The sequence below is a fragment of the Megalobrama amblycephala genome, linkage group LG19 (genome assembly GCF_018812025.1).
Source record: "Megalobrama amblycephala isolate DHTTF-2021 linkage group LG19, ASM1881202v1, whole genome shotgun sequence".
In the NCBI taxonomy this organism is placed as follows: domain Eukaryota; kingdom Metazoa; phylum Chordata; class Actinopteri; order Cypriniformes; family Xenocyprididae; genus Megalobrama; species Megalobrama amblycephala.
Window position 1 is genome coordinate 1,706,821 of NC_063062.1, and position 24,910 is coordinate 1,731,730.

At 38.3% G+C, this 24,910-nt stretch overlaps 2 protein-coding genes across 11 annotated transcripts in view; one reads left to right on the forward strand and one right to left on the reverse strand.

The window, feature by feature from the left end:
* Nucleotides 1-130: 130 nt before the first annotated feature.
* On the reverse strand, nucleotides 131-22,632 carry pkma (pyruvate kinase M1/2a). 2 transcript variants are annotated; one of them, XM_048169536.1, is made up of 11 exons: nucleotides 22,415-22,632; nucleotides 12,863-13,041; nucleotides 12,483-12,574; nucleotides 8,412-8,543; nucleotides 7,987-8,173; nucleotides 7,487-7,757; nucleotides 7,246-7,396; nucleotides 6,998-7,150; nucleotides 4,067-4,233; nucleotides 1,248-1,429; nucleotides 131-1,075 (listed from the first exon to the last, which is right to left on the reverse strand). In XM_048169536.1, exons 2-11 carry the CDS (start codon nucleotides 13,017-13,019, stop codon nucleotides 969-971), a joined length of 1,599 nt encoding a protein of 532 aa, XP_048025493.1. In that variant the 5' UTR covers nucleotides 13,020-13,041; nucleotides 22,415-22,632; the 3' UTR covers nucleotides 131-968. The 2 variants fall into 2 exon arrangements, with proteins under 2 accessions (XP_048025493.1, XP_048025492.1); XM_048169535.1 differs by lacking the exon at nucleotides 4,067-4,233 and adding an exon at nucleotides 4,589-4,755.
* LOC125254744 (protein mono-ADP-ribosyltransferase PARP6) overlaps nucleotides 18,968-24,910 on the forward strand; it is a 43,702-nt gene continuing 37,759 nt past the window's right edge. For 4 of the 9 annotated variants that reach the window (XM_048169525.1, XM_048169531.1, XM_048169533.1 and 1 more), the window contains exons 1-2: nucleotides 21,769-22,252; nucleotides 23,391-23,465. The gene's annotated coding sequence lies outside the window, so the exon portion shown is untranslated. Of the gene's footprint in view, nucleotides 19,452-21,767; nucleotides 22,253-22,778; nucleotides 22,814-23,390; nucleotides 23,466-24,910 lie in introns of those variants that run through there. The other 5 variants (XR_007181730.1, XR_007181729.1, XM_048169532.1 and 2 more) reach the window with 3 other exon arrangements.

A 24,910-nucleotide genomic window follows, 5' to 3' on the forward strand; every position in this document is an offset into this window, starting at 1 on the left:
TAGTGTATTAGATGCACCAGGGACCGATTATGGCACTTAAACATGGAAAAAGTCAGATTTTCTGTCCCCTTTAACATATCTGGGGCCAGTTGCATAAACTCCTGCTAACAATAAAACAGTAGTCCAGACAGATGCTCATCTCCTTTATTAATTCAGTCTTGAATAATAACACTTCAGATGATACTATAGATTTCTCTTACAGTTATAAGTACATCTTGCACCCTAGCGACACAAAGCGGGTAGATCTAAACACACACACTCTCACTCAAACACACACACACACACACACACACAGGAGCAGCAAAGAAAAAGGAAATGAACAGGAGAGATAGCTGGGAATGTGACCGCTGCTGCTCAATCAATATTCATCTCTCGCTCATCATCGTTCTCTTACTCCACTCAGACACAAAAGAAATGAGCTGGACATCCCAACGTCAACATTTCAAAAAAATATATATACTGTAGCACATTGGTTGCCTCATCCCAAATAAAATGGTCTCATGGTCTAGTGCAACACAGAATGTAACATCATTAGGAGTGTGAACACAGACACGGTGCAAATAAAGCGCACACTACAAATAAAAACAACACAAACTAGAGTCACGCGTGAGCCCTTCGCCACTCGGGAACTGTTAAAGGAGAAGGTTAGTTTCGGTAAGCTGCTGTTTGTTCAATGGTCACGTTCACGACCCGTCCCAGACATGCAGACAGACAAGCGCACAGACAGCTCTGCTTTAATGAGTAACACAACCGTGGATGAACGAGATTATGGTGCCATTGAGACTGAAAAGGAAAAAAAAGTGAGAACGACGTCTAAGTGATGATGGTCCACTGGCCTGTGTGGGAGGAGCCAGGCTTCTGTGATGACATCAGGTCACCAGTTTGAGCCCGTTTGAGTCGGGGAGGGGCGGGAGTGAGGGAGGGGAGTGATGTATGAACAGTAGAGTGCGTTTACGGTCCTGTGGCGCTTATGGCACGGGGACGACGCGCATGGTGTTGGTGTAACCGGAACCTGGGCGCCAGCCGGTCAGGACGATGACGACATCACCGGTCTTGAAGAATCCACGAGCCTTACCTGAGAGAGACAAGAGGGTTTGATATGAACAACTGAGAGTGTAACAGGCTTTTTCATCAGATTATGCAACCAGACACTAAGATCTGAAATGTATCCAGTATGAACAAAGATTTAATGCTGGATGCTTAGTGTTTGAAGTAGAGTAGTAACATCTGTTTCTTCTCCATCTTACCAACTTCCATGGCAAAATTGACACGCAGGTCCACATCCTCGGCCCAGACGTCATTAGAGGGGTTGTTGTAGAAGACGGGGAAGATGCCGCGGTACAGATGAGCCTGTCGGGCCGTCTGCTCGTTACGGGTCACGGCTATGATTGGGGCACGTGGGCGGTACCGGGAGATCAGATGAGCAGACCTGGACAATCAGAAGGGAGTGTGTTCATGACTCAGAATGGAAAAACGGGTTCCAGGAGAACCTTCTTACCCACTATGACACTCACTAAAAGATAAGATGGTCAAAGACAGCTATGAATAGAAATGATCTATTCACTCACACTAGCACATGCAGAGCTGACCCAGAGACATGTGACTAAATCAAATCACTGACAGAAATCTAAAACTAATACCTTAATTCATTCTGTTCTGTTTGCTTTGCTCTCACACACACACACACACTCATATTGGTCTCACTCACAGCCATTCAGGGGAAAAAGGTCAGGGAATGAAGATAATTTAAATAAATATACTCAGTTATAATCCCAATTTATTTTGCATCACCAGTAAACATACAGAAATGCTTTTTCACTAAAATGGTGGACAACTAATGAATGATGTTAGTAAAATCAGCAGCAAAATGTGTGTAAAATATATACATACAGGGCCTAAAATTAACACTCCAAGCACCAAATGTGAGTAAAAATAGTTGTTGGCGAGTATATGAAACCGTCAGTCATTTTTATGGATTTTAACAATGCAATGTTATGAGAACAGGAAAGTGAATGACGCTCTTAGTGCTGCTTCATCAAGAAAATGTAACCCTTTCCAATGTAAATATTCAAGCGCTAGAACACGCAAAAGGGAGTGGTGTGTGGGAAGTTCAATATCCAAAGCATCCGAAGCACGCGCCCTGAAAGCAGCATCACAGACAGCGCGCAAATACTAAGTTGAGCTCTCTGTCCTGCCTTCCTGTGCCCGAAAGGACAAATTCACACAAAACTGTCAAAAAACGCCCGAGTATCACAGTGGGTTATGTCATCTGTTGAGGAAGAAAATGCATTCGCTTTTGGTTCACAAAGAATGTGTTTTTCTATTCCAATGCGCTACTTTTCCATTGTTTTTTTTTATGTAAACAAACTAGACGGACGTGCATGACCGTTACGTTTGCGTCTTTTGCAACGCTTTGCAGGAGCGCCACGTTTTTAAGACGCTGTGTCAAGTTAAAAAGCTTTCAACTTTTACATGCAGCGCTGCTCATCAACGTCAGTTCCAAAACGGTGGACCAATCAGAAGAACTGGGAGGTGGGGCAAGCATCGCAAGCTTTTGTTTACAGTAGCAAGTGTTTTATTTATTTGTTACTGCATCTGCATCTCGAGACCCTCGAGTTCTGCGCTGCACTTTTTAAAAAAAAAACCATTCCTGAGCGCTACGTCTCGCGTTTTTAGATGCAAAGACATGTTCTGTGTGAACGAGCCCGCTCTTAAAGAGACAGACAAAAAAAAGTAAGGACTCCAAAACTATAGCAAGGAGAGTCAAGGTTGGTTTCGTTTGAAAGGAAACTTTAATTTTAATTTTTTTTTTTTTTTTTTTAATTTGGACATTCTCATGCTGAGAAACTGCAAATAAAAAAAAAAAAAAAAGGGGAAAAAAAAAAAAAGGAAAATTTACATATCCTTCTAATTTAAAATGGATCATCTCATGAAGGCAATAAGGTAGCAGGTTTACTTTTGGTGATGTTCCTCTATATGTGAGCTGTATCTGGATCAAATTTTGTGGTGATCGCATGAAATCAAAAGTTACAGCATTTAGAACAAAGGTAGGTATTTTTAATTTTTTTTTGTTTTCTATGTGACATGCACAAAAATAATGACTCATAACTTCAAATCTCTAGCAAGGATAGTCAAAAGGTTGGTATGTTTGAAAGAAAACTTTTAACATTAAAAAAAAAATTGGACATTCTCATACTGAGAAACTGCTGATAAAGACAAAAAATAAAAGTTTGCTCAAGGGAAATTTGACATATATATTTGACATGCAATAAGGTAGGAGCACAATTCTTCAAAATCAAAAGTTACAGCATTTGGAAGAAGTTAGCCTTTTTGTTTATCCATTATCACCCTCTGATGGGCATTTTTAAAATCGTTGCAGGGCTTCATGTACAAAAACTCGCTCAAGTTTAGTCAAAGCCCAAAATAATTATACTCATTGTCATATAGACCTTTCAAATGACATAACATGATTATCTGAGCTGTATGATGCTTTTACACATTAGAGTACATAGTAAAAAAAAAAAAAGTTTTCCCCTAAATTATGAATGCATTTATTATTTTTCAGCAAATAACTTAGCAGTACTTAAGAGTTAATCAAACTGGCTACATTCATTGTAAAGTTCAGACTCTAAACTTTCAAATGTGATTATCTAGGCAGGAGTTTTGAAAAATATGATTATAATTTTTTTTATATCTAGGTGGCGCCCACGGGCGATAAATAAAAAGCACTGTATATTTCAGTTGCATCTTTGTTGTATTATTTTTATTTGTGCTATTGCTTGTAATTTGATTATTTGTTCTTATTTTATTACTATTTACTTGTCTTTAAAAATATAGGCTATTAAAATTATTAGTTAAGCTAGTAGTTTTAGCTGTGGTAAAGATTATGAATTTTCGCAAAAAAAAAAAAAAAAAAAAAAAAGCGTGTGTGTGTATTTTATATATATATATATAAAATTTTATATATATATTTATTATGGGGGGGGGGGTCTCATGCATTATATTCCAGCCCTTTTATCTCACCTGTTCCATGCTGAACTTTCACCTCAGGCCCCTCCCCTCTTACCTGCCAGTCTTGGTGAGCACAATAAGGGCGCTGGCGCAGCATTTGAAGGAGGACTCAACAGCGCCAACAGCTACAGCATCAGAAGGATCACGTGTCAGAAGGGTGGAGCGCCTCAGCTCCTCAAACAGCTGCCTGTGGAACATGGCTGCCTCTGCCTCTCGGGCAATCTGACAGCGCCGCCCGGTGGAGGGAGGGGGGAAGGGAGGGGTTATACACAATCATACTGTCAACCACTCAGACAGAGAGAAATTCAAAGAGAGACACATGGGCAAGAATGTTTATGCTCGTCCTGCACTGTTCCAAAGCTCTCGAACAGTCATTTTGTTATGCAAATAAAATTTGAATCCTCTTGATTTTCAATTGAATTAATTTCCATGCAGATGGACATCATTAACATTGACTCTGTGCCATGTGTCTCTCTCATTTCTCTCTCTCTCTTCCAGTCCTCTTCTGTCCCTGCTCTTCCTACTCCCTGACTGTGCCGAGCTGGTTTTCCACATCATTTCTATGTCGCCCGCCTACCTGCCAGACCCAGTGAGGACTATAAACGCAGAGGCCAGGATTTTAAAGGAGGCCTCCACGGCGCCAATGGCGATGGCCTCGGCGGGGTCGGTGGAGTGGCCCAAACAGCGCCGCAGGTCCTCAAACACCTGCCGATGGAACATGGCCGCCTCTGCCTCACGAGCGATCTGATGCAGCCCGCGCGAGATACGACAGGCACAACACAGCAGAGAGACAGAGAGGTATGAAAGAGACGCAAATAAATGAGAAAAGAAGGGGTGAAGAACAGAGGTGAGGAGTAAGAAGAGGAAAAGTGCAGAGAAAACAAGGAAAGAGGAAACAGAAGGAGGAAATTAGTGCAGGTGTTAGGTCAGAGGAAAAGGTTAGTACAAAAAAAACAAAATGAATATTAGAACACATACACACTCTCTCACAGTAAATTATTAAATGCAAATTAATATCAATTACAGTGAAACCACCACCATTAAATCATGAATATTATTTGAAATATGGACTTAATTAAAACCACATCCGGAAAAGTGTGAGACAGATTTGTGATATAGTTGAAAAATCATGCAAAAGAATGGTTAGTAGAACTGTTGAAGATCACATGACTTCAACGTGCAAGTCAAAAAGAAGAAGAAAAGTTGAGCACGTGACAGGAAATGAGTCATCAAGCATGCTGGTTTTCAGAAAGCTTTGAACTCGTTCTCAAAGAACAAACCAGCTTCAAGAAAATATACGTTTATAGGTTTGTTAAAGCCAAGGGATTTTAACTGCTGGTGATTATTTCCAACTTCGGGAGTTAATGGCCACATCTGTGACGTCTGGGCAAACATGTGACATGCAAACCTCGAGCACAATGCAAAACATGAGTAGATTTAACAAGCTCGTCAAGAACTGGCAGAGAGAAAATGTGTGTCTTAAGAAGGCTGTTGTCTGTAACTGACCCTGACACAACTGAGACAAAACTAGCTAGTGAAGGCAAAACACATGCGTATGAGAGAAGGAAAGTAATGAAGGATGTTGTGGCATTAAAGAAATGTTACGGGTTAAAAACAAACCACACAGTGGGGTCCAAAAGACTGAGAAAGTGTAGGTCTCAAAACTTGTTTTTCCAGTTAAATTAAATGATTTCTGAATTATTTTTAGGTGTTTTTTTAAATGCAATTAAATGAGTGACATATGCTTTGCACAAACACCAAAACACTCAAATTCATATTAATTTGACAGTTTACTCAGCGTTACGCTGATGATATCATTTGCAATAGATGTACACTACCAGTCAAAAGTTTGGAAACATTAATATTTTTAATGTTTTTGAACTACGTCTCTTATGCTCATTAAGGCTGCATTTATTTCATAATAAATACAGAAAAAAATAATAATATTGTTACAATTTAAAATAATATCTTTCTATTTTAATATACTTTAAAATATAATTTATTTCTGTGATGCAAAGCTGAATTTTCAGCATCATTACTCCAGTCTTCAGTGTCACATGACCCTTCAGAAATCATTCTGATATGCTGATTTGATACTCCGTTATTATCAATGTTGGAAACAGTTGTGCTGCTTTATATTTTTTTGGAAACTGTGATACTTTTTTCAGGATTCATTGATGAATAAAAGGTTAAAAAGAACAGCATTTATTCAAAATATAAATCTTTTCTAATAGTATAAATCTTTACTATCACTTTTTATCAATTTAACACATCTGTGCTGAATAAAAGTATTAATTTCTTTCAAAAAAAAAAAAAAAAAAAAAAAAAAAAAAAAAAAAAAAAAAAGACTGACCCCAAACTTATGAACGGTAGTGTATATTGTTACAAAAGACTCACAGTATAACAGGTTATATAATAATATTAAGCAGCACAACTGTTTCCAACATTGATAATAAATCAGCATATTACAATGATTTCTGAAGGATCATGTGACACTGAAGACTGGAGTAATGATGCTGAAAATTCAGCTTTGATCACAGAAACAAATTATATCTTAAAGTATATTAAAATAGAAAACCATAATTTTAAAATGTAATAATATTATTGTTTTTTTCTGTATTTATTATGAAATAAATGCAGCCTTAATGAGCATAAGAGACTTCGTTCAAAAACATTAATTTTTCCAAACATTTGACTGGTAGTGCATGTAATAACTCATACAAGTGCTTCAACAAAAGCGTCACATTTCTGCTTTTAAATGTCCCACAGACCTCCACTGTAAGTGTATCACTGTACACACAATTTGTTTTTAAAAGAGACAAGAATACAGCCATCAATAAGTTGTATTTAACCCGTAAAATGCCTTTTTCTTTTAATTAGTATTTGTTTAGATGAAAAAGATATGCATTAACAAAAATGTATGAGTCGAGTACTAAAACGTTTAGCTAACAGTGTTAATGTGCATGTCAGTAGGGGGCGCTCTCACCATGTGTTGGGTGCGTACGGCCTCCAGGGGATATTCTCCCTTTGCAGTCTCTCCACTCAACATGATGCAGTCAGCACCATCCAGAACGGCGTTGGCCACGTCGCTGCCCTCGGCACGTGTAGGACGAGGCTTCTTGATCATGCTCTCCAGCATCTATAAACACACGAGACGTGAGACTTGAAAATACTGTTCCAGGAGTAGATCTATTTATTTGGAAAATGCATGTATAATGCATTAGCTTAGCTGACCTGTGTGGCACAGATGATTGGCTTTCCTGCCTTGTTGCAGCGACCGATCATCATCTTCTGGGCCAGGAACACCTTTTCTGTGGGGATTTCAATACCCAGGTCACCACGGGCGACCATGATGCCGTCGCTGGCCTCCATGATTTCATCAAACCTGCCGAATAAAGGGGAGACATTCAAATCCAATACTAAACTCAAATACTGCATATTGATTGTGATGGTCAATCAGGTTTAAGCCACTCACTTGCGCACACCCTCGTGATTCTCCAGCTTGCTGATGATCTTGATGTTCTTGCCCTTCTCTCCGAGCACCTTTCTAACTTCATGCACATCAGCTGCCTTGCGAATAAAGGAGGCAAAGACCATGTCGACTCCCATCTCTACACCAAACTGCAGATCTTTGATGTCTTTCTCCGAAACGGCAGGTAGGTCGACAGCAGCTCCTGGCAGATTGACACCCTTCTTGCTACCCAGAGTTCCTCCGTTCTCAATTTCACACACCAGATGGTCAGAGCCTGACAGAGAGAGAGAGAGAGATATTATTCATTAAGTCCTTCCACAGTGACTACACTAGAAGCAATCAGCGTTTACTTGAGGATGTTCACTAAACTACAGGCTAATGAGTTAAACTTAATATTAACTTTAGCAACAGCAAAATAGGTGAAGAAAATGCGTCTCACTGATTCATCAATTCGTTTAATGACTGTGTCGCCAAAGAAAAATAGCCACAAATCCGTAACTCACCGATCTCCAGAACCTGGAGAGAAATGAGTCCATCATCAATGTAGACTTTACTGCCCACTTCCACCACCTTGGTGATGTTCTTGTAGTCCAGCCAGAGGTTTTCCTCATCACAGTTCTCCATGAAAGAATCATCTAAGGTCACTTTGATCTTATTTCCCTTCTTCAGCTCGACCTCAGCTGTGCCACTCTGGAGCAGACAGATGCAGTATTAAAACAAATTGCCAAGTGAGACATTCTTATGGTTTTAAAGACCAAATGGTGTAGATTTTAAATTTCTGTAAAACTACATGGTGTTGCATAACCATCACTCTTATTACATGCACTAATAACAGCTAATTCAGTAGCGTACACTGATCTGGACCAGCGGCAGGAACAGTGGGACATCTTTGTATCACCTTGCGCTGAACCGAAATGAGTAAACTCACCCCTTTAATGAGCCCGGTTCGGATTTCTGGCCCCTTGGTATCCAGGGCGATGCCCACTGGCCTGTAATGGATGCTGCCCGGCTGGAAGCTGGCACAAGCTTCACGTACATTCCTCATCGTCTCTCCATGATACTGAAACAGAAGAAATCAACACTGCTTAACAAAACTAAGAAACGCTGAAATTTCCAGAGAAGAAGGAAATTCCAAATTCCATTTTTTTCCCCTTAATTTTTCTGGATTCTGGTTTTTGTTTTGTTTTTTCCACATTTAAATTTTTTTTAAACTTCCATTTTAATGGTTAAATGTAATTTTTGTAATCAAAAAGCATGTCTAATTAATTTAAATCATGAAACTTAAACTTTTTAATACATTTGTATAACAAGGGCCCTATTAAATACTTTTTTCCTTCTCAAATTTCATTTTATTTTTACCAAATTCTGTTTCAATTTTAATGGATTAATTAAATTAATAACCAAAAAGTATGTCTAATTAATTGACTTCATAAAAACAAAATGTATTAATTAAAAAAAATAAAAAAATATATAATAATAATAATAATAAATATATATATATATATATATATATATATATATATATATATATATATATATATGAATGAAATATTTTGTTTTTGTTTATTCACAAATTCTGTGTTGTGCATTTTAATTTTTCTGGCAAACAAATGAAGGCATAAAACGTTAATTAATATTTTAATCATATGACATTAAACTTTTTGCCAAACAAAGTGCTGCACAACAGAGCTTTACTGTTAAATCAAAACATGGAAGAAAAATTGTGATTATTCCTTAAAAAAAAAGTTTTAATAATCATTTATTGTTATTATTGTTTGTATTATTAGAAGTTCATTTTCGAGACATAGCGAAATTCTGTACAACAGTAATATATGTGCGTCACAATTTCTTCAAGTTAAACCGAACTTTTATTTTGACGGGTTGCAGTTTCTGTTCGTTTATGATATGACGATATTTTTCCCTCAAATGAAACGGTAAAATGCTGATGAACTGACTCTGGAGATGAAGTTCATGCATTCATGTCCTCATACAGTGAAGTGGCAGAGGCTTAAAATCACGTGTGAATCAGTGGGTGGTAAATGAAACCGCACGCCTGCGCCATTCATTCACATGCAGGATTCATATTTAAATAGTCTTTTTGCTGTTTAATATTCACAGACACTAGTCTATATCACAATCTGATTTAAGTGTACTGACCTACTTTTTATTTATTCATCAAAATTGACAAATTCCGTGACATTCCGCGTTACAAAGTAAATTCCATTTTTATGACTGGACTGAAAGCAGAGAAGATAAGAAACCACTCCAAAAACACATTATAAATGTCTCTAATGGAGATGTTCTTTGTGTAACAGCTGATGTTAAACAAGTGCACTTGAATGTCTCAGAGCAGCGCAGGTTACGTCATTCCAATCTTCCGTTTGAACACGCTCACACACAAGCAACGGTCAAGGTGTGTGTCTAGATGAGCAAAACTGGGTTACACATATACTCGTGCACAAACGATTAGACACTTATGTGCATGCAAAGTGTGATACGACAGGATACAAAGTTCATCTGTTAAGAGTTTGATATACTGATCATGCAGTAAAAGCCTGCTTTAATTAACCAGGTTAAACAAGCACCTTTGATCCATGACGTTAATGTGTCATACAGCTGTAGTACTGATCACTTTCACTTCAGTAGCTCATGCACACTGACAGCTCGACCTCTACACACACTCAAGGTCATTCTGTTGGGCAAACAGGCCACCCATAGGCCTCTGGTGTGGACACACAAGCTGTTTGTTTAACTCCCTGAGGTCTGAAAACGCGCCGGCGCGTTTTGCAGTTTTTTTTTCACATTGCAGCAAAACAGACTTAAAATACTCCGTCATTTTTTGTCATAGAGACATAAGTAATATATCAATTGAAACTATAGAATATCTTCTTTTATTTGTATACACTCAGAGTAAAAACACAATGTTGTGCTTTTTGTAAAATAAAGGAAACTAAAATGATGCATGATCTGTCCTCTCCCTCTGAACAAAGTCTAATCTGATAGTTCTCAGAAAATAAGCTATAACTTAGTGAATACTAATGACAAAAAAATTACACTTATGTCTAAAGACACGTTGAAATGTCAGGTTTTAAATCGTGCAAGTCATATCGAAAACAAAAATTCTGTGTTTATGTAATCTGTATGAAAAGAGACATGTCAGAAGTCCGTGTTTCAGCTCATTATCCGCTAATGCGGCCACGCCCACGGAGCCAGCGCTATTCAGACGCAAATTATGAGTCAATACAGGCATTCATCGTCTCAATCGTGTATTTATTGTCTTGAAAAGTTTATCTGGATGTAAAAGTCATGGTTAACGACCTTTGGAAGACATGCCGTTAGTTCCTGATATGTCCTCTTCTTCTGTAGAATAATTTGTGGACTAAATGTGTACAGAGAGCGCCCTCCGGCTACAAGTATGAATTAAAAACACCATTCCTGAAATGTCCTCTTCTTCTTTAGAATAATTTGTGGACTAAAGCTGTACAGAGCGCCCTCCGGCTGCAAGTATCACCTGAAAACACCAGCGCTCAAAGTTATGACAATGAATATAGAATAAATATAACTCCTCTGTATAGAAAATTGACATAAACATATGAGAATCCATCAATATTTCTCCAAATGTGCATGCTTTTAAACTAAAAGCCTATATTCAGACTCTTTGCATCACAGAAATACATTATATTTTAAAGAATATAATAGAATACCATTATTTTAAAATGAGCTGAGACATGATTACAGAGGGGTTTTTTTCCACAGCCTACCTGACTGAAAGGCCTCATTAATATGCAAGTCATTTCAGGTCATTATTATGTGATTCTTTTGTCTTCTCAGGTGTAAATGAGCCATTATTCATGATCATTCACGCCTCCATGCATACTGTGTTTCTTGACAAAAAGTGTCTTGCAAAAACTAAATCAATATATTGTTTTATATGAACAAGTAGGCATTATAATTTTTACATAATTCTGAAGCAAAAACTCTAGCCTACAATCTCCAATACCCAGAAGTCTTGTAAACACAGATTTAATATATATTTTTGGCCTTATTTCAGTGACTTAATTTTTTTGTTTTTTTCAATAACCACGCATAAACGTTATTCCTTCAAAAACACAAACATGTACATACATGTTCCCCACATATTATGGTAGCCTAGTTTGTGCTGAATACAGTGTAATGACACTTTTGTCATTAATATGTTTATGAACAACTGAAAAAAGCACAAATGTCAGGGCATGTCAAAACTTCTCCAGGCCCCAAATCAGCCTCAGACTCCAGAGGGTTAAGAGTGTGAACTGTTTGTATAATATGTCTGAATTTGTTTAACCCAAAGCCCTCTATTAGAGGAGCCTCAAAGGAACATATGAGGGGCAAAATGTCTTAAATTGAGAATGTTAAACATGTTTTTTGTTTAATTTTTGCAATGATGACTGGCTCACTGGATGATATTAGGCAGAATTAATCTTTCTGGAAAGGTCTGGCTCCAAACAGGCCAGAACAGGATCGGACTGTGAGAAAATTTAAAGAATGAATTAAATTCATGACGCACATCTGACTACTATTCAGAAATCTGAGCTGAATTTTACTTGCAATTCAAAATGCAGCTGATTGTCATGAACTTGCAGAACTGCAAAAGACGTTCACTATAATTGCAAAGCTTTCCTCATAGCCAGCGGCTTCTGTATGAAATATTTGTGTGACAGAAAAAACCCTTTATGCTGTTGAGACATGATAAGCTCTCTGCTGGGAAGGAGGAACAGATAAACTATTTATAATAGGCTCACTGTAGATTAAGTTACACACACTCTCTCTCTCTGTGGCCTTTGACCCTGCACGTTTGTTTTAAGCTGTGAACTACATAGATGTTTTAGCATAATTTCTGGTAGAGGATAACTTGCATCCATTGACTAATGCTGGACAGATATAAATAGGATTAGAGAGAGAGAGAGTGAGAGAAAGGAGAAAGACAAGAACAAGAGAGTGTAAATAATGAAGTACGTACTTCGTGTGATCCGTGAGAGAAGTTCATGCGGGCAATGTTCATGCCAGACTTGATCATCTCTTTCAGCATGTCCACAGAGCGAGAGGCCGGTCCTGTGGTCACATGACACAATGCATAATTACTTCCTGCTTACTCTGGACTAAAACTATTTTAAACATCACTTAATGTTTTTTGTATCATTACATGAAAACAATCAGAACAAAGAGTTTGGTAAAGTCTCAACTGAAACAACAGCGCTCATCAGACGGGCCAGGATTAATTAAACACTTAATTGACATATAATCCACCAGAGCATTCTCTGAGCTGTGATCACAGAAGCCTTAATATTTTGCTGTATTACAAGTTTAATCTGCTGTGTGCGTGTCCGAGCATCCACTGACCGATGGTGCAGATGATCCCAGTGTTGCGGGCGATGGTGGGCTCAGAGTCGATGTCCAGCAGACACATGTGCTCCAGGAAGGTGTCGGCCATGGCAGCGTTGAGCTGCTGCGTCTGGATGAAGGCAGATCCCATATCTTGAGCTTTAGTGTGGGGCATCTTGGAAGAGTCGGGTAATATCCTACAGAGACCGAGAGAGAGAGAGAAATGAAATGACATCCACATGATCAACTGACTAATCAGACGTCTGGCGTGTCGGTGTTTACGACTCAGAGTCTCATTCTTTTGATGGACCGAACTGCTAGAGTAGAGACAACAAGTGATTGAAAACCAGAGTGCATCTTTAAGATAAACAGCAGACTGTAGTGATCAACCGTGATTTAAACTCAACAGCATAAACAGTGACGGGAACTGAAGCCATAAAAGTCAAAGGCATTTTGCTGAGAATTTAGAGTCACATAAAGTCAGCTTAATAGTTGCCCTTATGGCAGCTCCTCTGTAATTCAGCACATGTCAGCTCTGCACCATTCTCTGTGTGTGTGTGTGTGTGTGTGTGTGTGTGTGTGTGTGTGTGTGTGTGTGTGTGTGTGTGTGTGTGTGTGTGTGTGTGTATACACAGTATAAGGGTGTGGTGAAAATGAATGTTTCCTTTCCATGTTATGCAACAGACTCCAGAACAAAAAAAAAAAAAAAAAAGAGAAAAACTATATGAACATTAACAAGTTAATATAATACCTTCCTTTATGTCTTTCTCAATAATCACCCAAATCTCATGATCAAAGCAGACAGGAAGTGTAGAGCATGACCTTCACATTCACAACATACGGGTGCTGAGTTTAAGTGGTTTAGGCTTTGGTTTTATGGCTGGTTACCAGAGGGTTACAAGTTTTTTTTTTCTAAAATCACATGTACACCAGCGAACTGCATCACAGTCTGTTTGAAAAGTTTTATTCCATGCAGACTCAGTGGTAAACAGCTACTGCTAATACTCATGGTGGTATTTGCAAATAATACAATGGGAAGAGACAAGAGACCGGGGGTGAAATCGAGGCAATCAAACACAGTGTGAAAACAACCTAAGATGCTCATTTTGAACCTACAGAAGATGCAATGCAACATCCTAAGATTGTGACCATACACTGATGTGTTTTTATATAGCGGTTTAGCATTTTAAATTTTAAAACTAGGGTTGTGCCGATAAACGATATCATATTGAATCGTGATAAAATATATGTCGATATCGATGATAAGCTCGAGCATTTTTACTCGATATAGATTAATATAAGAGCCAATCATACAGCAGAAATATGCGACAGCCAATCAGCGTGCAGCTTTTGACTAGGGTTGTTCCGATTCCGATACTAGTATCGGAAATACCACCGATACCACAAAAATTTCTGGCATCGGTATCGGCGAGTATTTAAACTCACGTACCGATCCGATACCATTTTCTTAAACAATACCTAGTTGTGCCCGCTATCTTTGCTTAACGCAGCAAATCGGAAATCAATTCTTCTTCGCGGCTCAGAATGCAAACACAGGAAGTTGTGCTGTGTTGCCACAAGCAACCACTGTTTAGAGCAGCGGAGAAGTGAAAACGCGCTAGCAGTATGTCTGCTGTTTGGCAGGATTTCAGACCAGTAAAATGGCGACATGTCTCATATGCAATGCTGCAATTTCGAGTGGCACAAGTATTGGCAACTTTAACACAAATAACTTAATAAAGCATTTGAAGACGCGTCACCCCGCGCAACACGATGGTTACATAAAGGCTAATTCTGCGTTCACACCAGACGCGAATGAAGCGATAAGCGCGAGTGATTTACATGTTAAGTCAATGCAAAGACGCGAATTGACTCCCTGCGGCGCGATTCGCGTGAATGACGCGGTGCGAATTGAGCGATTCGGGCGTTTGACGCGCTTAAGATGGAGAAGGATGAGGCGTGCCAGCTTCATTCAAACAAAGAGAAAAGTTTTCAAAAGACAATAAAGATAACCGACAAAATTGTCGGGTTTATTGTTCTGGATGACCAGCTGCTGTCAGTCGTCGAAAACGTGAGATTTTTATTTAACAAAATTGTTTCTGGACTTCAAGTTTTAAAGAGATTATTTTCTTATATAGCCTAATTTTATTCCTAGATTTATTTGTTGCACTGTTTTTATAGTTATATTGTAAAACTAATATACCTTTTTCAGTTTACAGTGTTAGATTTGTGGCTGCATTTGAAGTTCTTTTTCACTTAAAATAAATAAATAATATAACTGACAAATGTAGCCTATGTCAGATAATAAAAATACTCTAGTTCACTGTATATTTTTGTTCTTGTTTTATTAAGGGATAAGTCTGAAGCACACCATAAATAATTCTATCAATTCATACAGGGCTAGTAGTATATATATATATATATATATATATATATATATATATATATATATATATATATATATATATATATATATATATATATATATATATATATATATATACACAGATACACACCCAGGTATCGGATCGGTACTCGGTATCGGCCGATACCCTGAGCTCAGGTATCGGAATCAGTATCGGGAATGGAAAAGGGGTATCGGAACATCTCTACTTTTGACGTCAAAGAACAAAGTCAAATTCCTACGGCACTTTGCAAAGCAAACTCGACACAAGGACGACAAAAATGAGTAGAAGCAATGATGAAAGTGAAACCTCGAGTTGTCCAAAAATTATGAAATTGTCGACAAAAAAAAAAAGGTAGCACGAATTCAGTTATATGGAAGTGGTTTGGTTATTTGAAAAGCAACCAGGCGCAGATTAAAACAATCTGTAAAATATGTTGTCGGTCGGTGAAAAACAAGACTGGCAAAACAAGCAACCTATTCCATCACAGTGCTTCCCACGCATAGACTTTACTTGGGTGGGCTGCCCAGGTATATTAATGGCCGCCCAAGTATATTTGGAGACACATTTATGCTTTTATTATTTTTATCCTCTCATAATTTTGTATCTGCCCAAGATAATGAAACCATCCGCCTTGTCACAAGGCAGCGCTGATGCTCACGCAAAACTGCTTCAAAGTGATTCTCAATCAATAAAAAGCACAGATTTATGCCAAGCGATTGCTAATGAACTCAAGTTGATGAATTAATACAATGTCTACTTTATGGCCTTTATATAAAATCTTTTAGACGCTTGTAAGAATCTGAAGGATCAGCCCGCAATTGTGTAGACATTTCAAAATAAGAGTCCTGTGCTGCGTCCCAATTCGCATACGTTTACTACGTCCTAAAAGTATGTACAGTTTTTGTAAAGAAAAAGTACATATGAGTGTGTAGCAGAAGAGTATGCAAGCTTTGGGACATACTACCTCGTCATAATTGCGTCTTTAATGGACGTTCTGTCACTTAGTTACGCAACCTGTAACTGTTTAAACTACCCTGTCAATCATCTTGTCACAGTTAAAATCCTCCACATTCAATTAAATTTAATTTCCTACCATTTTGGAGAGAAATGTAGTCAAATGCTGATCTGCCAGTCATGGGTCTTTCATGCAATAACTCTCCTCATCTTTGCATAATGATGCATTTAAATAGATAATGACCAAATGCATCGTTATAAAAGTTTACAATGCTGTTGCAGATGAAATATAATGTAACGTTTAATAAATATCTTTTCGTCAGGTTAGATACTGATTATGAATCATTCAAGCCCCTTTATCTTAACCGTCGGTCTCGCACATCCGTCATGTTTGTAGTTTTTAACACTTTTTATTTGTATCTGTGGTTCTAATCGAATCCTCGTCCACAGCGCAATGTGTTATGGGCAATATTAGCCGTTAGAAGTGTGCACGGATCTGCACTTCGAATTCTAACCGGAAAAAGTAGACCTTCCGGGTATCTTTGGAATACTCATTTCAACATACTACGATTTGGGACATACCAATTCTTTTTTTCAAATACTATTTAGGACGGATAGTAGGTGAATTGGGAGGCAGAACGGGTGTATTTCGGGCTTGTTTCTAATTAAGTCACACGCTAAGTTAGTAAGTTGTCTAAATTTAAGGCCAAATGTGTAATCTGTTTTTGTTAATAAACTACACTTTAAAATGTAATTAACGAACCTTCAAATTTTTGTGGCTTCAGTCATAGTTGGGATACTCTTTTAAAGCTGGCAGCATTAACAGTTTATATATCAAAATATATATCGTTATCAATCAATATGGGAAAAAATGATCAAGATTACATTTTTGCCATATCGCCCTATTTAAAACCCACCCACACACACACACACACCCAATGAGCTGGTCTTTGTGTGCTTGAGCTGACCTGGATTCTGTATCTTACTGTGGACGTTACTAAAGCTCAATTTAAAACAGAGTTAATCCACCTCACAGAAAAGTCAATCGCACCTGTGAAATACAGCCAATTACAGCCCTGTTGACGCACAAATCAAAATCTTCCAGACTGAATTGAGAATTATGGTTTCCAAATCAAATGCGATGCATTTAATCACTGTTTGCACGAATTATGCATTAAAAAGTCTGAAGGGAACTTGGTCAAAAGTCACATTGTGACCAAGGTATGGCAGCTGGATGGGCTTGGTGAGGACCTAACAAAACCACACCGCATTCCACTCTGATGATGTCAGGGTGGGCTGTCGTACGTGAGGAGACTCACATCAGAGCAAACACACTCACCCACTCTTCATCACGTAGTCATGTGATGACTAAGACAGGCAGGGTGGAAAATCCAGCTCCTCGTGCAGCGCACCACACACACACACTCAGAGTGAAGGGGAGGCTAATCCACTTCCTGATACTACAGGAAATTATGCAAATGTGGTTTGTGTAACGGAGATGGTAATGCTACTTAGAGTGCACACATACAGCATGGCAAATACCTCTGCTGCCATGGTATTGATTGCTTTCATGCTAGCTCATCAGACAATAGCTTTAGCATCTGATGCTAACCAGGACACTGAAGGTCAGTGTTAGTCGAGGAGAGAATATCTTGTTATAACAGGCCTGTTTTATAACCACATTCCCTGCTTTATCTCCAAAAATCCCAGCTATGAAAACACAGCCTGTCTCAGAGCCCAATGAACAGGAAGAATTTCACCTTCAATGAATTTTAGAGATCTGAACAAACTGTACAATATAAACAAAGTATTGCTTTACATTAGTGTACTCTATATATGAGTTTAACCACAACATTCATTACATTTTCCAAGTCCTAAATCTAGATCTCTACAGCTGCATCGGGTCATATCCGTGTCTATTTGACCTCTGTGTCATCACCATGACAACAACATCCGTCAAAGCACTTAACTTTAAAGGGGACCTATAATGTAATACAAGAAGTCTCTGGTGTCTCCAGAATGTGTCTGAAGTTTCAGCTCAAAATACCCCACAGATCATTTATTATAGCTTGTCAAATTTGCCTCTATTTGGGCTTGAGCAAAAACACGCCGTTTTTGTGTGTGTCCCTTTAAATGCAAATGAGCTCCACTTTCCAGAAGAGGGCGGAGCTTTAACAGCTCAACAACAACAAAGCTGGAGAATCTCACGCAGTAAAATGATGAAAGTGTTCAGCCTTACATTGTTCAAACCGGAGTCGACACTGATGGAGAGACTCAGGAAGAAGTTACAACTTTTAGTCGTTTCTGAATGGTTAGTGGATAAATTGATGTAGTTGCTGTGGAGTTGATTCAACTCATCCACTAGCATGTGCCGTCATGTTCATCTTTCGAGCAAATCCAGCGTTCGTTTGGCGTAAAATGACGGCATGACAACAACACTCTACTACAACAACTCTTCCTCTTCTCTAAAGCAGCCCAACATGGCCCCGCCCCCTTTGTTGAGTGTTCTCGGGGGCGGGGTTTATGTAAATGTCAGGGTTTGTGATGTCACTAACCCAGGAAGAAGCTCGTTGTTGTCCTTAAACAGCGATTTCTGTAAAAGAAAACATCTCTCTTTGCAATGAACTTTGAGCGTCGTAACTTTGCAGATGTTGTTTATGCTCAAACAGCAACATTACACACTAACTAAAGTTAAAAAAGTGAAATCATAAGCAACCACCCCTTTAAAGCATGTCTGCCACAAGTGCTGCATCCAAACACACACAAGCCCTAAACCCACCTGTAGGCCCTTCGGCTCTGGTAAACAAGGCACCGTGTGTCAGTCAGAGCTCTCCAGAGGAGCCCCAGTGTGCGTGACCTTCTCTCCACAATCACAGCGCTGCAGATAGTGACGCTGGCCAGAATGAAGCAGCATGTATCGCGCTGCTGAGGAGTTTGATCACTAAATCCTCTTCCCTTAAGAGAGGATAAAACACGCAAGCCACACGCACACTTACTGTCCTGCACGAGCAGGCCTCTGCTAAGACTCCAGACCCACATGAGTCGCTGGTGGACCGGCCATTACAGGCGGTCAAGCCCACCTCAGTTGCTGTAGATCACATTACAACACTGGGCTATAATAGGAACACATAGCTGGGATTGTACCAGTATGAAACGCAACAGGCTTGCAGTGGTGTGGAGGTCACATCGACCGACACCTGCATGAAGCCGAAAGGGTGTTTTACTGCAGCAAAAGCGAGACTGAGGTGAGTCCGTTCTCTTTTTCGATGATTCAGAACAATGACTAATAACTGTGCACTGGGACGTCCCTGTGAGGTCTGTGAAAGGCCGGTTTGTGTCACTGCAGAGCTGTGGGTGTCTGATTTACTGGTATTCTCAGTCCCTTCTGCTGGTTTAGTGGAAGCTTCTGAAATCCTAACGTAACTAAACAGGATGTTACAGAAATAATTCCCATATTGCGTCGACACACTCTCACTGCAGAACCGAAAACGGCTTCCCTGAAATGGTGCAACGGTTTGATTAAGTAGATGTTGAAACATCTGCAAAGTGTCAGTGGCGTTTATAATAAACCTAATTAGCTGTGTGTTAATTATTTCAAGTATTTCATGTATGTGTTCCATTTCAATTTGACTGGAATGACAGGAATTTACTAAACCACATTTCAAGGAAATTTGACACGGATAATAAAGTACTCTTCCAACCTGGTTCATAAAATGAAATTAATTGGGTCATTGACGTGACAAGTCAAAGGCCCTAAATAATAATAATAATAATAATAATAATAATAATAATAATAATAATAATAATAATAATAAAAAACAAAGATATGACATAAAAAGTATGTAAGGTAGTACAACTAGATCTATTTATTGAATCCAAAATGTTTTAATTATATTTTGCTACATATAAAGGCATTTTTGAAGTGTCAAAAGGTCATTCAGTTTAACCGTCCAAAGGCCAATACAGCCATTTCATTTATGATTAAAAATCTTAAAATGTAATAAATGTGTATATTTTTTATTCTGCCATGGGGTTATAATGCAAAACGGTATTAAATTATGTGTAAAAGTCGTTGCTTTGTTATGAGAAGGTCTGGAAAATTAATTTCATTGATGTCATTCGGAGTAACCAATATAAAGGGACCATTTTAGATCAAGTCATGCGGTCAACACATGTGACAGGATGTGACTTCATTCAGACACCTGCGAAGGACCACATGGTCATGAAGAAAAGTAACTAACTCTTTTTTTAACTATTTGAAAAATTCATGTTTTCAGTTGCTCATACGTATGTTCAAAGTAGTGTTAATTGATTATAAAAATATTCTTATTCATGCAGAAAATATCATTTCTGGGAAAAGCCCATATTTTATATGATATAATTTATGGATAAAACTACACTAATTATTGTGTTGTATTAGTAAATTGTCATTTATAATTCTAATTAAATTCACCCTCAAATTGCAATTCAGCTAACTACCTCAAATTTACAACTTAAAGGGTTAGTTCACCCAAATAATGTCATTTATTATTCTCCCTCATGTCGTTCCACACCCTTAAGACCTTCATTAATCTTCCAAACACAAATTAAGATATTTTTGTTGAAATCCGATGGCTCAGTGAGGCCTGCATGGCCAGCAATGACATTTCCTCTCTCAAGATCCATTAATGTACTAAAAACATATTTAAATCAGTTCATGTGAGTACAGTGGTTCAATATTAATATTATAAAGCGACAAGAATATTTTTAGTGCGCCAAAAAAACAGGAAGCTTCGGAGCGTTATGAATCTTTTGTGTCGAATCAGCTGTTCGGAGCGCCAAAGTCACGTGATTTCAGCAGTTTGACACATGATCCGAATCATGATTCAACACAAAAGATTCACAACGCTCCGAAGCTTCCTGAAGCAGTGTTTTGAAATCGGCCATCACTATATAAGTCATTATTTTGTTTTTTTGGCTAACCATAAATATTCTCGTCGCTTTATAATATTAATATTGAACCACTGTACTCACATGAACTGATTTAAATATGTTTTTAGTACATTAATGGATCTTGAGAGAGGAAATGTCATTGCTCAGGCCTCACTGAGCCATCGGACTTCAACAAAAATATCTTAATTTGTGTTCTGAAGATGAACAAAGGTCTTACGGGTGTGGAACGGCATGAGGGTGAGTAATAAATGACATTATTTTCATTTTTGGGTGAACTAACCCTTTAACTGTGCCAATTATACACTGCAAAGGTGGCACAGAAGCGCTTCTGAACTGGCAAATAAGGTGCTTTAACGCAGACTGTTGATCAAAGCTAGCATAAATGCATTTACACATCAATTCCAGCTGTATGTGCTTTGATATTAGCAGCTGAGGTTGGTCAGAGAACATGCATAATTAAATCAGTCTCCACTGACGTATAATCTTCAAATGTAGAGTCAAGCTATGTGATTGAAACACAAAAAAGTCAATTTCCACCCTCGCACAAACATGATGCAGCATCATAATTAGAAGCTATCATTGCAGCGCGCGCCTACGCGAGGACTGCGATTGAGATGCCCGCAGGGGCGCGATTCTGAGCCGGTGTCATTCATTCATTCTCCGCTCAGAATCAACACAATACCATAATGAATGCAGTGCACGCCTTGATAATGAAAATATGGCCCGTGTACACAAAAAACAAACTGCGTGAGCGTTCAGCAGCTCTCTGAAGATCAAACATCATCATCCTCAGTGCTCACACAAGTGGTTTTGGTCTAGTCATGGAGTGGCGGATGCGCTGCGGGTCACGTCCCGCCTCTGCGTCACATTCCCCGCCAGCAGAGACTCCCGCACGAGGTGCGCGCACGCAACGTTCCAAATTCGAATTAATTCAAAATGAATGACGGTTATTGATCAACTGTCAAAATGAGAATTACAGACGACGATCAATGTTTAAAGAGCGGAAATCGCAGTGAAATATACGTGTAAACATGGTTAAGGGAGAGAAAACGTACTTTCATCGGATTAATTACAAAGAAATACAGCACAAAAACGATTTTAAATCTCTACAAGGGTAAGTACGCACTGACTGAAAACAAGAACTTGTGCTATTTTATCACTACAGACGAAAACCTCGCCTAAATCTGTACACAATAACGTAGCTAATGATGGATATTACTAAATAAATATATTATGATGTAGATTTCTTTGTTGCTGCAGCTGTGAAAACACTCACCTGCGTTTGCTGATCGTCTGCCGTGACTGATGCGCTCCTGATCGCGAGCTCAAGGTGATACGCCAAGCCTACCGGAACTACTTCCGTCAAAAGCACGCGGAGGGATACTTATGACGTCAAACTATAAAAATCTCACTTTAACTATTTTTTCCAGCGATATCTGATTATAACATTGCTATCTTAACGTTTATTTGAGTTTCATCAAGTGAACAACGAGTCCACAAAAACTCTTAAATCTCTGTAAACAAACCCGAGCTTCCTGATGGGGGGATTACGAAACGCGAAATGAGGGAAGTGGAACTAACCAATCAGATACGGCACGGTGCAGGAGCACGAGGAGATCACGTGACACGAGGATGCTGCTGCGCTGTTAAGCTACAAATCAATGGCGACGTGCTTGTTAGTGACATTAAATACGTGTTTAAGTAATACACTGAATGTATTGCACATATAAATCTATTCAATTGTTCACATATAGAGTAAACAGAGCGATACTGATGCACTTCCGCGTTAATCCATCATAGTGGTTGAGACTCGCGCAGCCGCATCAGCGTTCATCCGTTAACTCTTTAATAATAAAACACTGAGGAGATTTTACAGTTATATGGCACGTATATAGATCACACTAAACAAACTCATCACGAAATTAACATGTTTATATTACAAAAGCCACTAATTAAACGAGTACCATGCTTTTTGGACATTTACCATGGTAAAACCTTGTTGTTTGGACATGTTCTGTGGTTGTACTATGCTGTTAGGCATGCACCACAGTAAATGCATGTTTTTTGAACATGCATCTTGGTAATAATACCATGCATTTTGTATTTGTACCATGGTAGCACTATGTTTTGTATATAAAAATAGGTAATTTGTGTCTCCTGATAAAGAGGTGGTCATGCATTAATTAACAGCGCCCTCTAGTGTGCATATCCTATCACCAATGTCAATGAGAACATCTCTCTCTCTGTTTTAGCTCAGATATTATCCACAGAATCTGGTCAGGATAATAGCAGCATTCATTCCAGTCATATGAAAGATCAGCATCAAGGTGAGTATAAAGACACAATTCAAATACACTCTTAGAGCACAGGTTTGAACAGTAAATACATGCATGCATGTATTATTATACATAGAGAGTTGCAAGAAAAAGTATGTGAACCACTTGCAGAATCTGTGAAAATGTGCAAAATTTGAACAAAATAAGAGAGATAATACAAAATGCATGTTATTTTTTATTTAGTACTGTCCTGAGTAAGATATTTTACATAGAAGATGTTTACATATAATCCACAAGACAAAACAATAGCTGAATTTATTAAGTGGTGCACATACTTATTCTTGCAACTGTATACTGTATGTCTCACTGATGCAAACTACTGTCATTGCTTGACAACTACATGTCAGAAGTAAAATGATAAATCTGAAAGACTGCATCTGCATTTTCAGATCTGCACTATTTAATTCTGAGCGTTAACCTGAAATGAGATGGGATGCATCGAGTGAACAAACTTACAAATATCTGATTTATCACTTGCAATGGATGTTTAGTGTGCATCTGGCATTGTAGGTGCATTTAACAAATTTACACAAATTATTTTTGTGGTAAATTGTAAAGTAATTATTTCTTGTGTATTGAAAACAGCTTTGTAGACTGTTTGCTATATATGCATGCTATAATGGATTAGTTCACTTGAGAATTTACACACCTCCATGTCATCCAAGATGTTTATATCTTTCTTTCTTCAGTGGAAAAGAAATTAAGAAACTGTTTTTGAGGAAAACATTCAGGGTTTTTCTCCATATTTCACTGGGGTTCAACGGGTTGAAGGTCCAAATGTCAGTTTCAGTGCAGCTTCAAAGAGCTCTACATGATCCCAGACGAGGAGTAAGAGTTTTATCTAGAGAAACCATCAGCCATTTTCTAAAAAAAATACAATTTATATACTTTTTAACCACAAATGCTCATCTTGCACTGCTCTGTGATGCGCCACGCATGACGTAATCATGTTGGAAAGGTCACGCATAGGGCGAAAAACTCCATTGCTGCATCCCAATTCACCTACTATCCGTCCTAAATAGTATTCGAAAAAAGAATTGGTATGTCCCAAATCGTAGTATGTTGAAATGAGTATTCCAAAGATACCCGGATGGTCTACTTTTTCCGGTTAGAATTCAAAGTGCAGATCCGTGCACACTTCTAACGGCTAATATTGCCCATAACACATTGCGCTGTGGACGAGGATTCGATTAGAACTACAAACACGAATAAAAAGTGTTAAAAAACTACAAACATGACGGATGTGCGAGACCGACGGTTAAGATAAAGGGGCTTGAATGATTCATAATCAGTATCTAACCTGACGAAAAGATATTTATTAAATGTTACAACAGCATTGTGAACTTTTATAACGATGCATTTGGTCATTAACTATTAAATGCATCATTATGCAAAGATGAGGAGAGTTATTGCATGACTGGCAGATCAGCATTTGA

Coding starts and splice junctions, on each gene's coding strand:
- pkma (XM_048169536.1), bottom strand. CDS start 13,019: ATGCCCCACACTAAAGCTCAAGATATGGGATCTGCCTTCATCCAGACG. Junction 8,544..12,482: donor TCTCTCACGGATCACACGAA/GTACGTACTTCA, acceptor CTTCTGTTTCAG/TATCATGGAGAGACGATGAG. Junction 4,234..6,997: donor CCGTACGCACCCAACACATG/GTGAGAGCGCCC, acceptor CGGCGCTGTCAG/ATTGCCCGAGAGGCAGAGGC.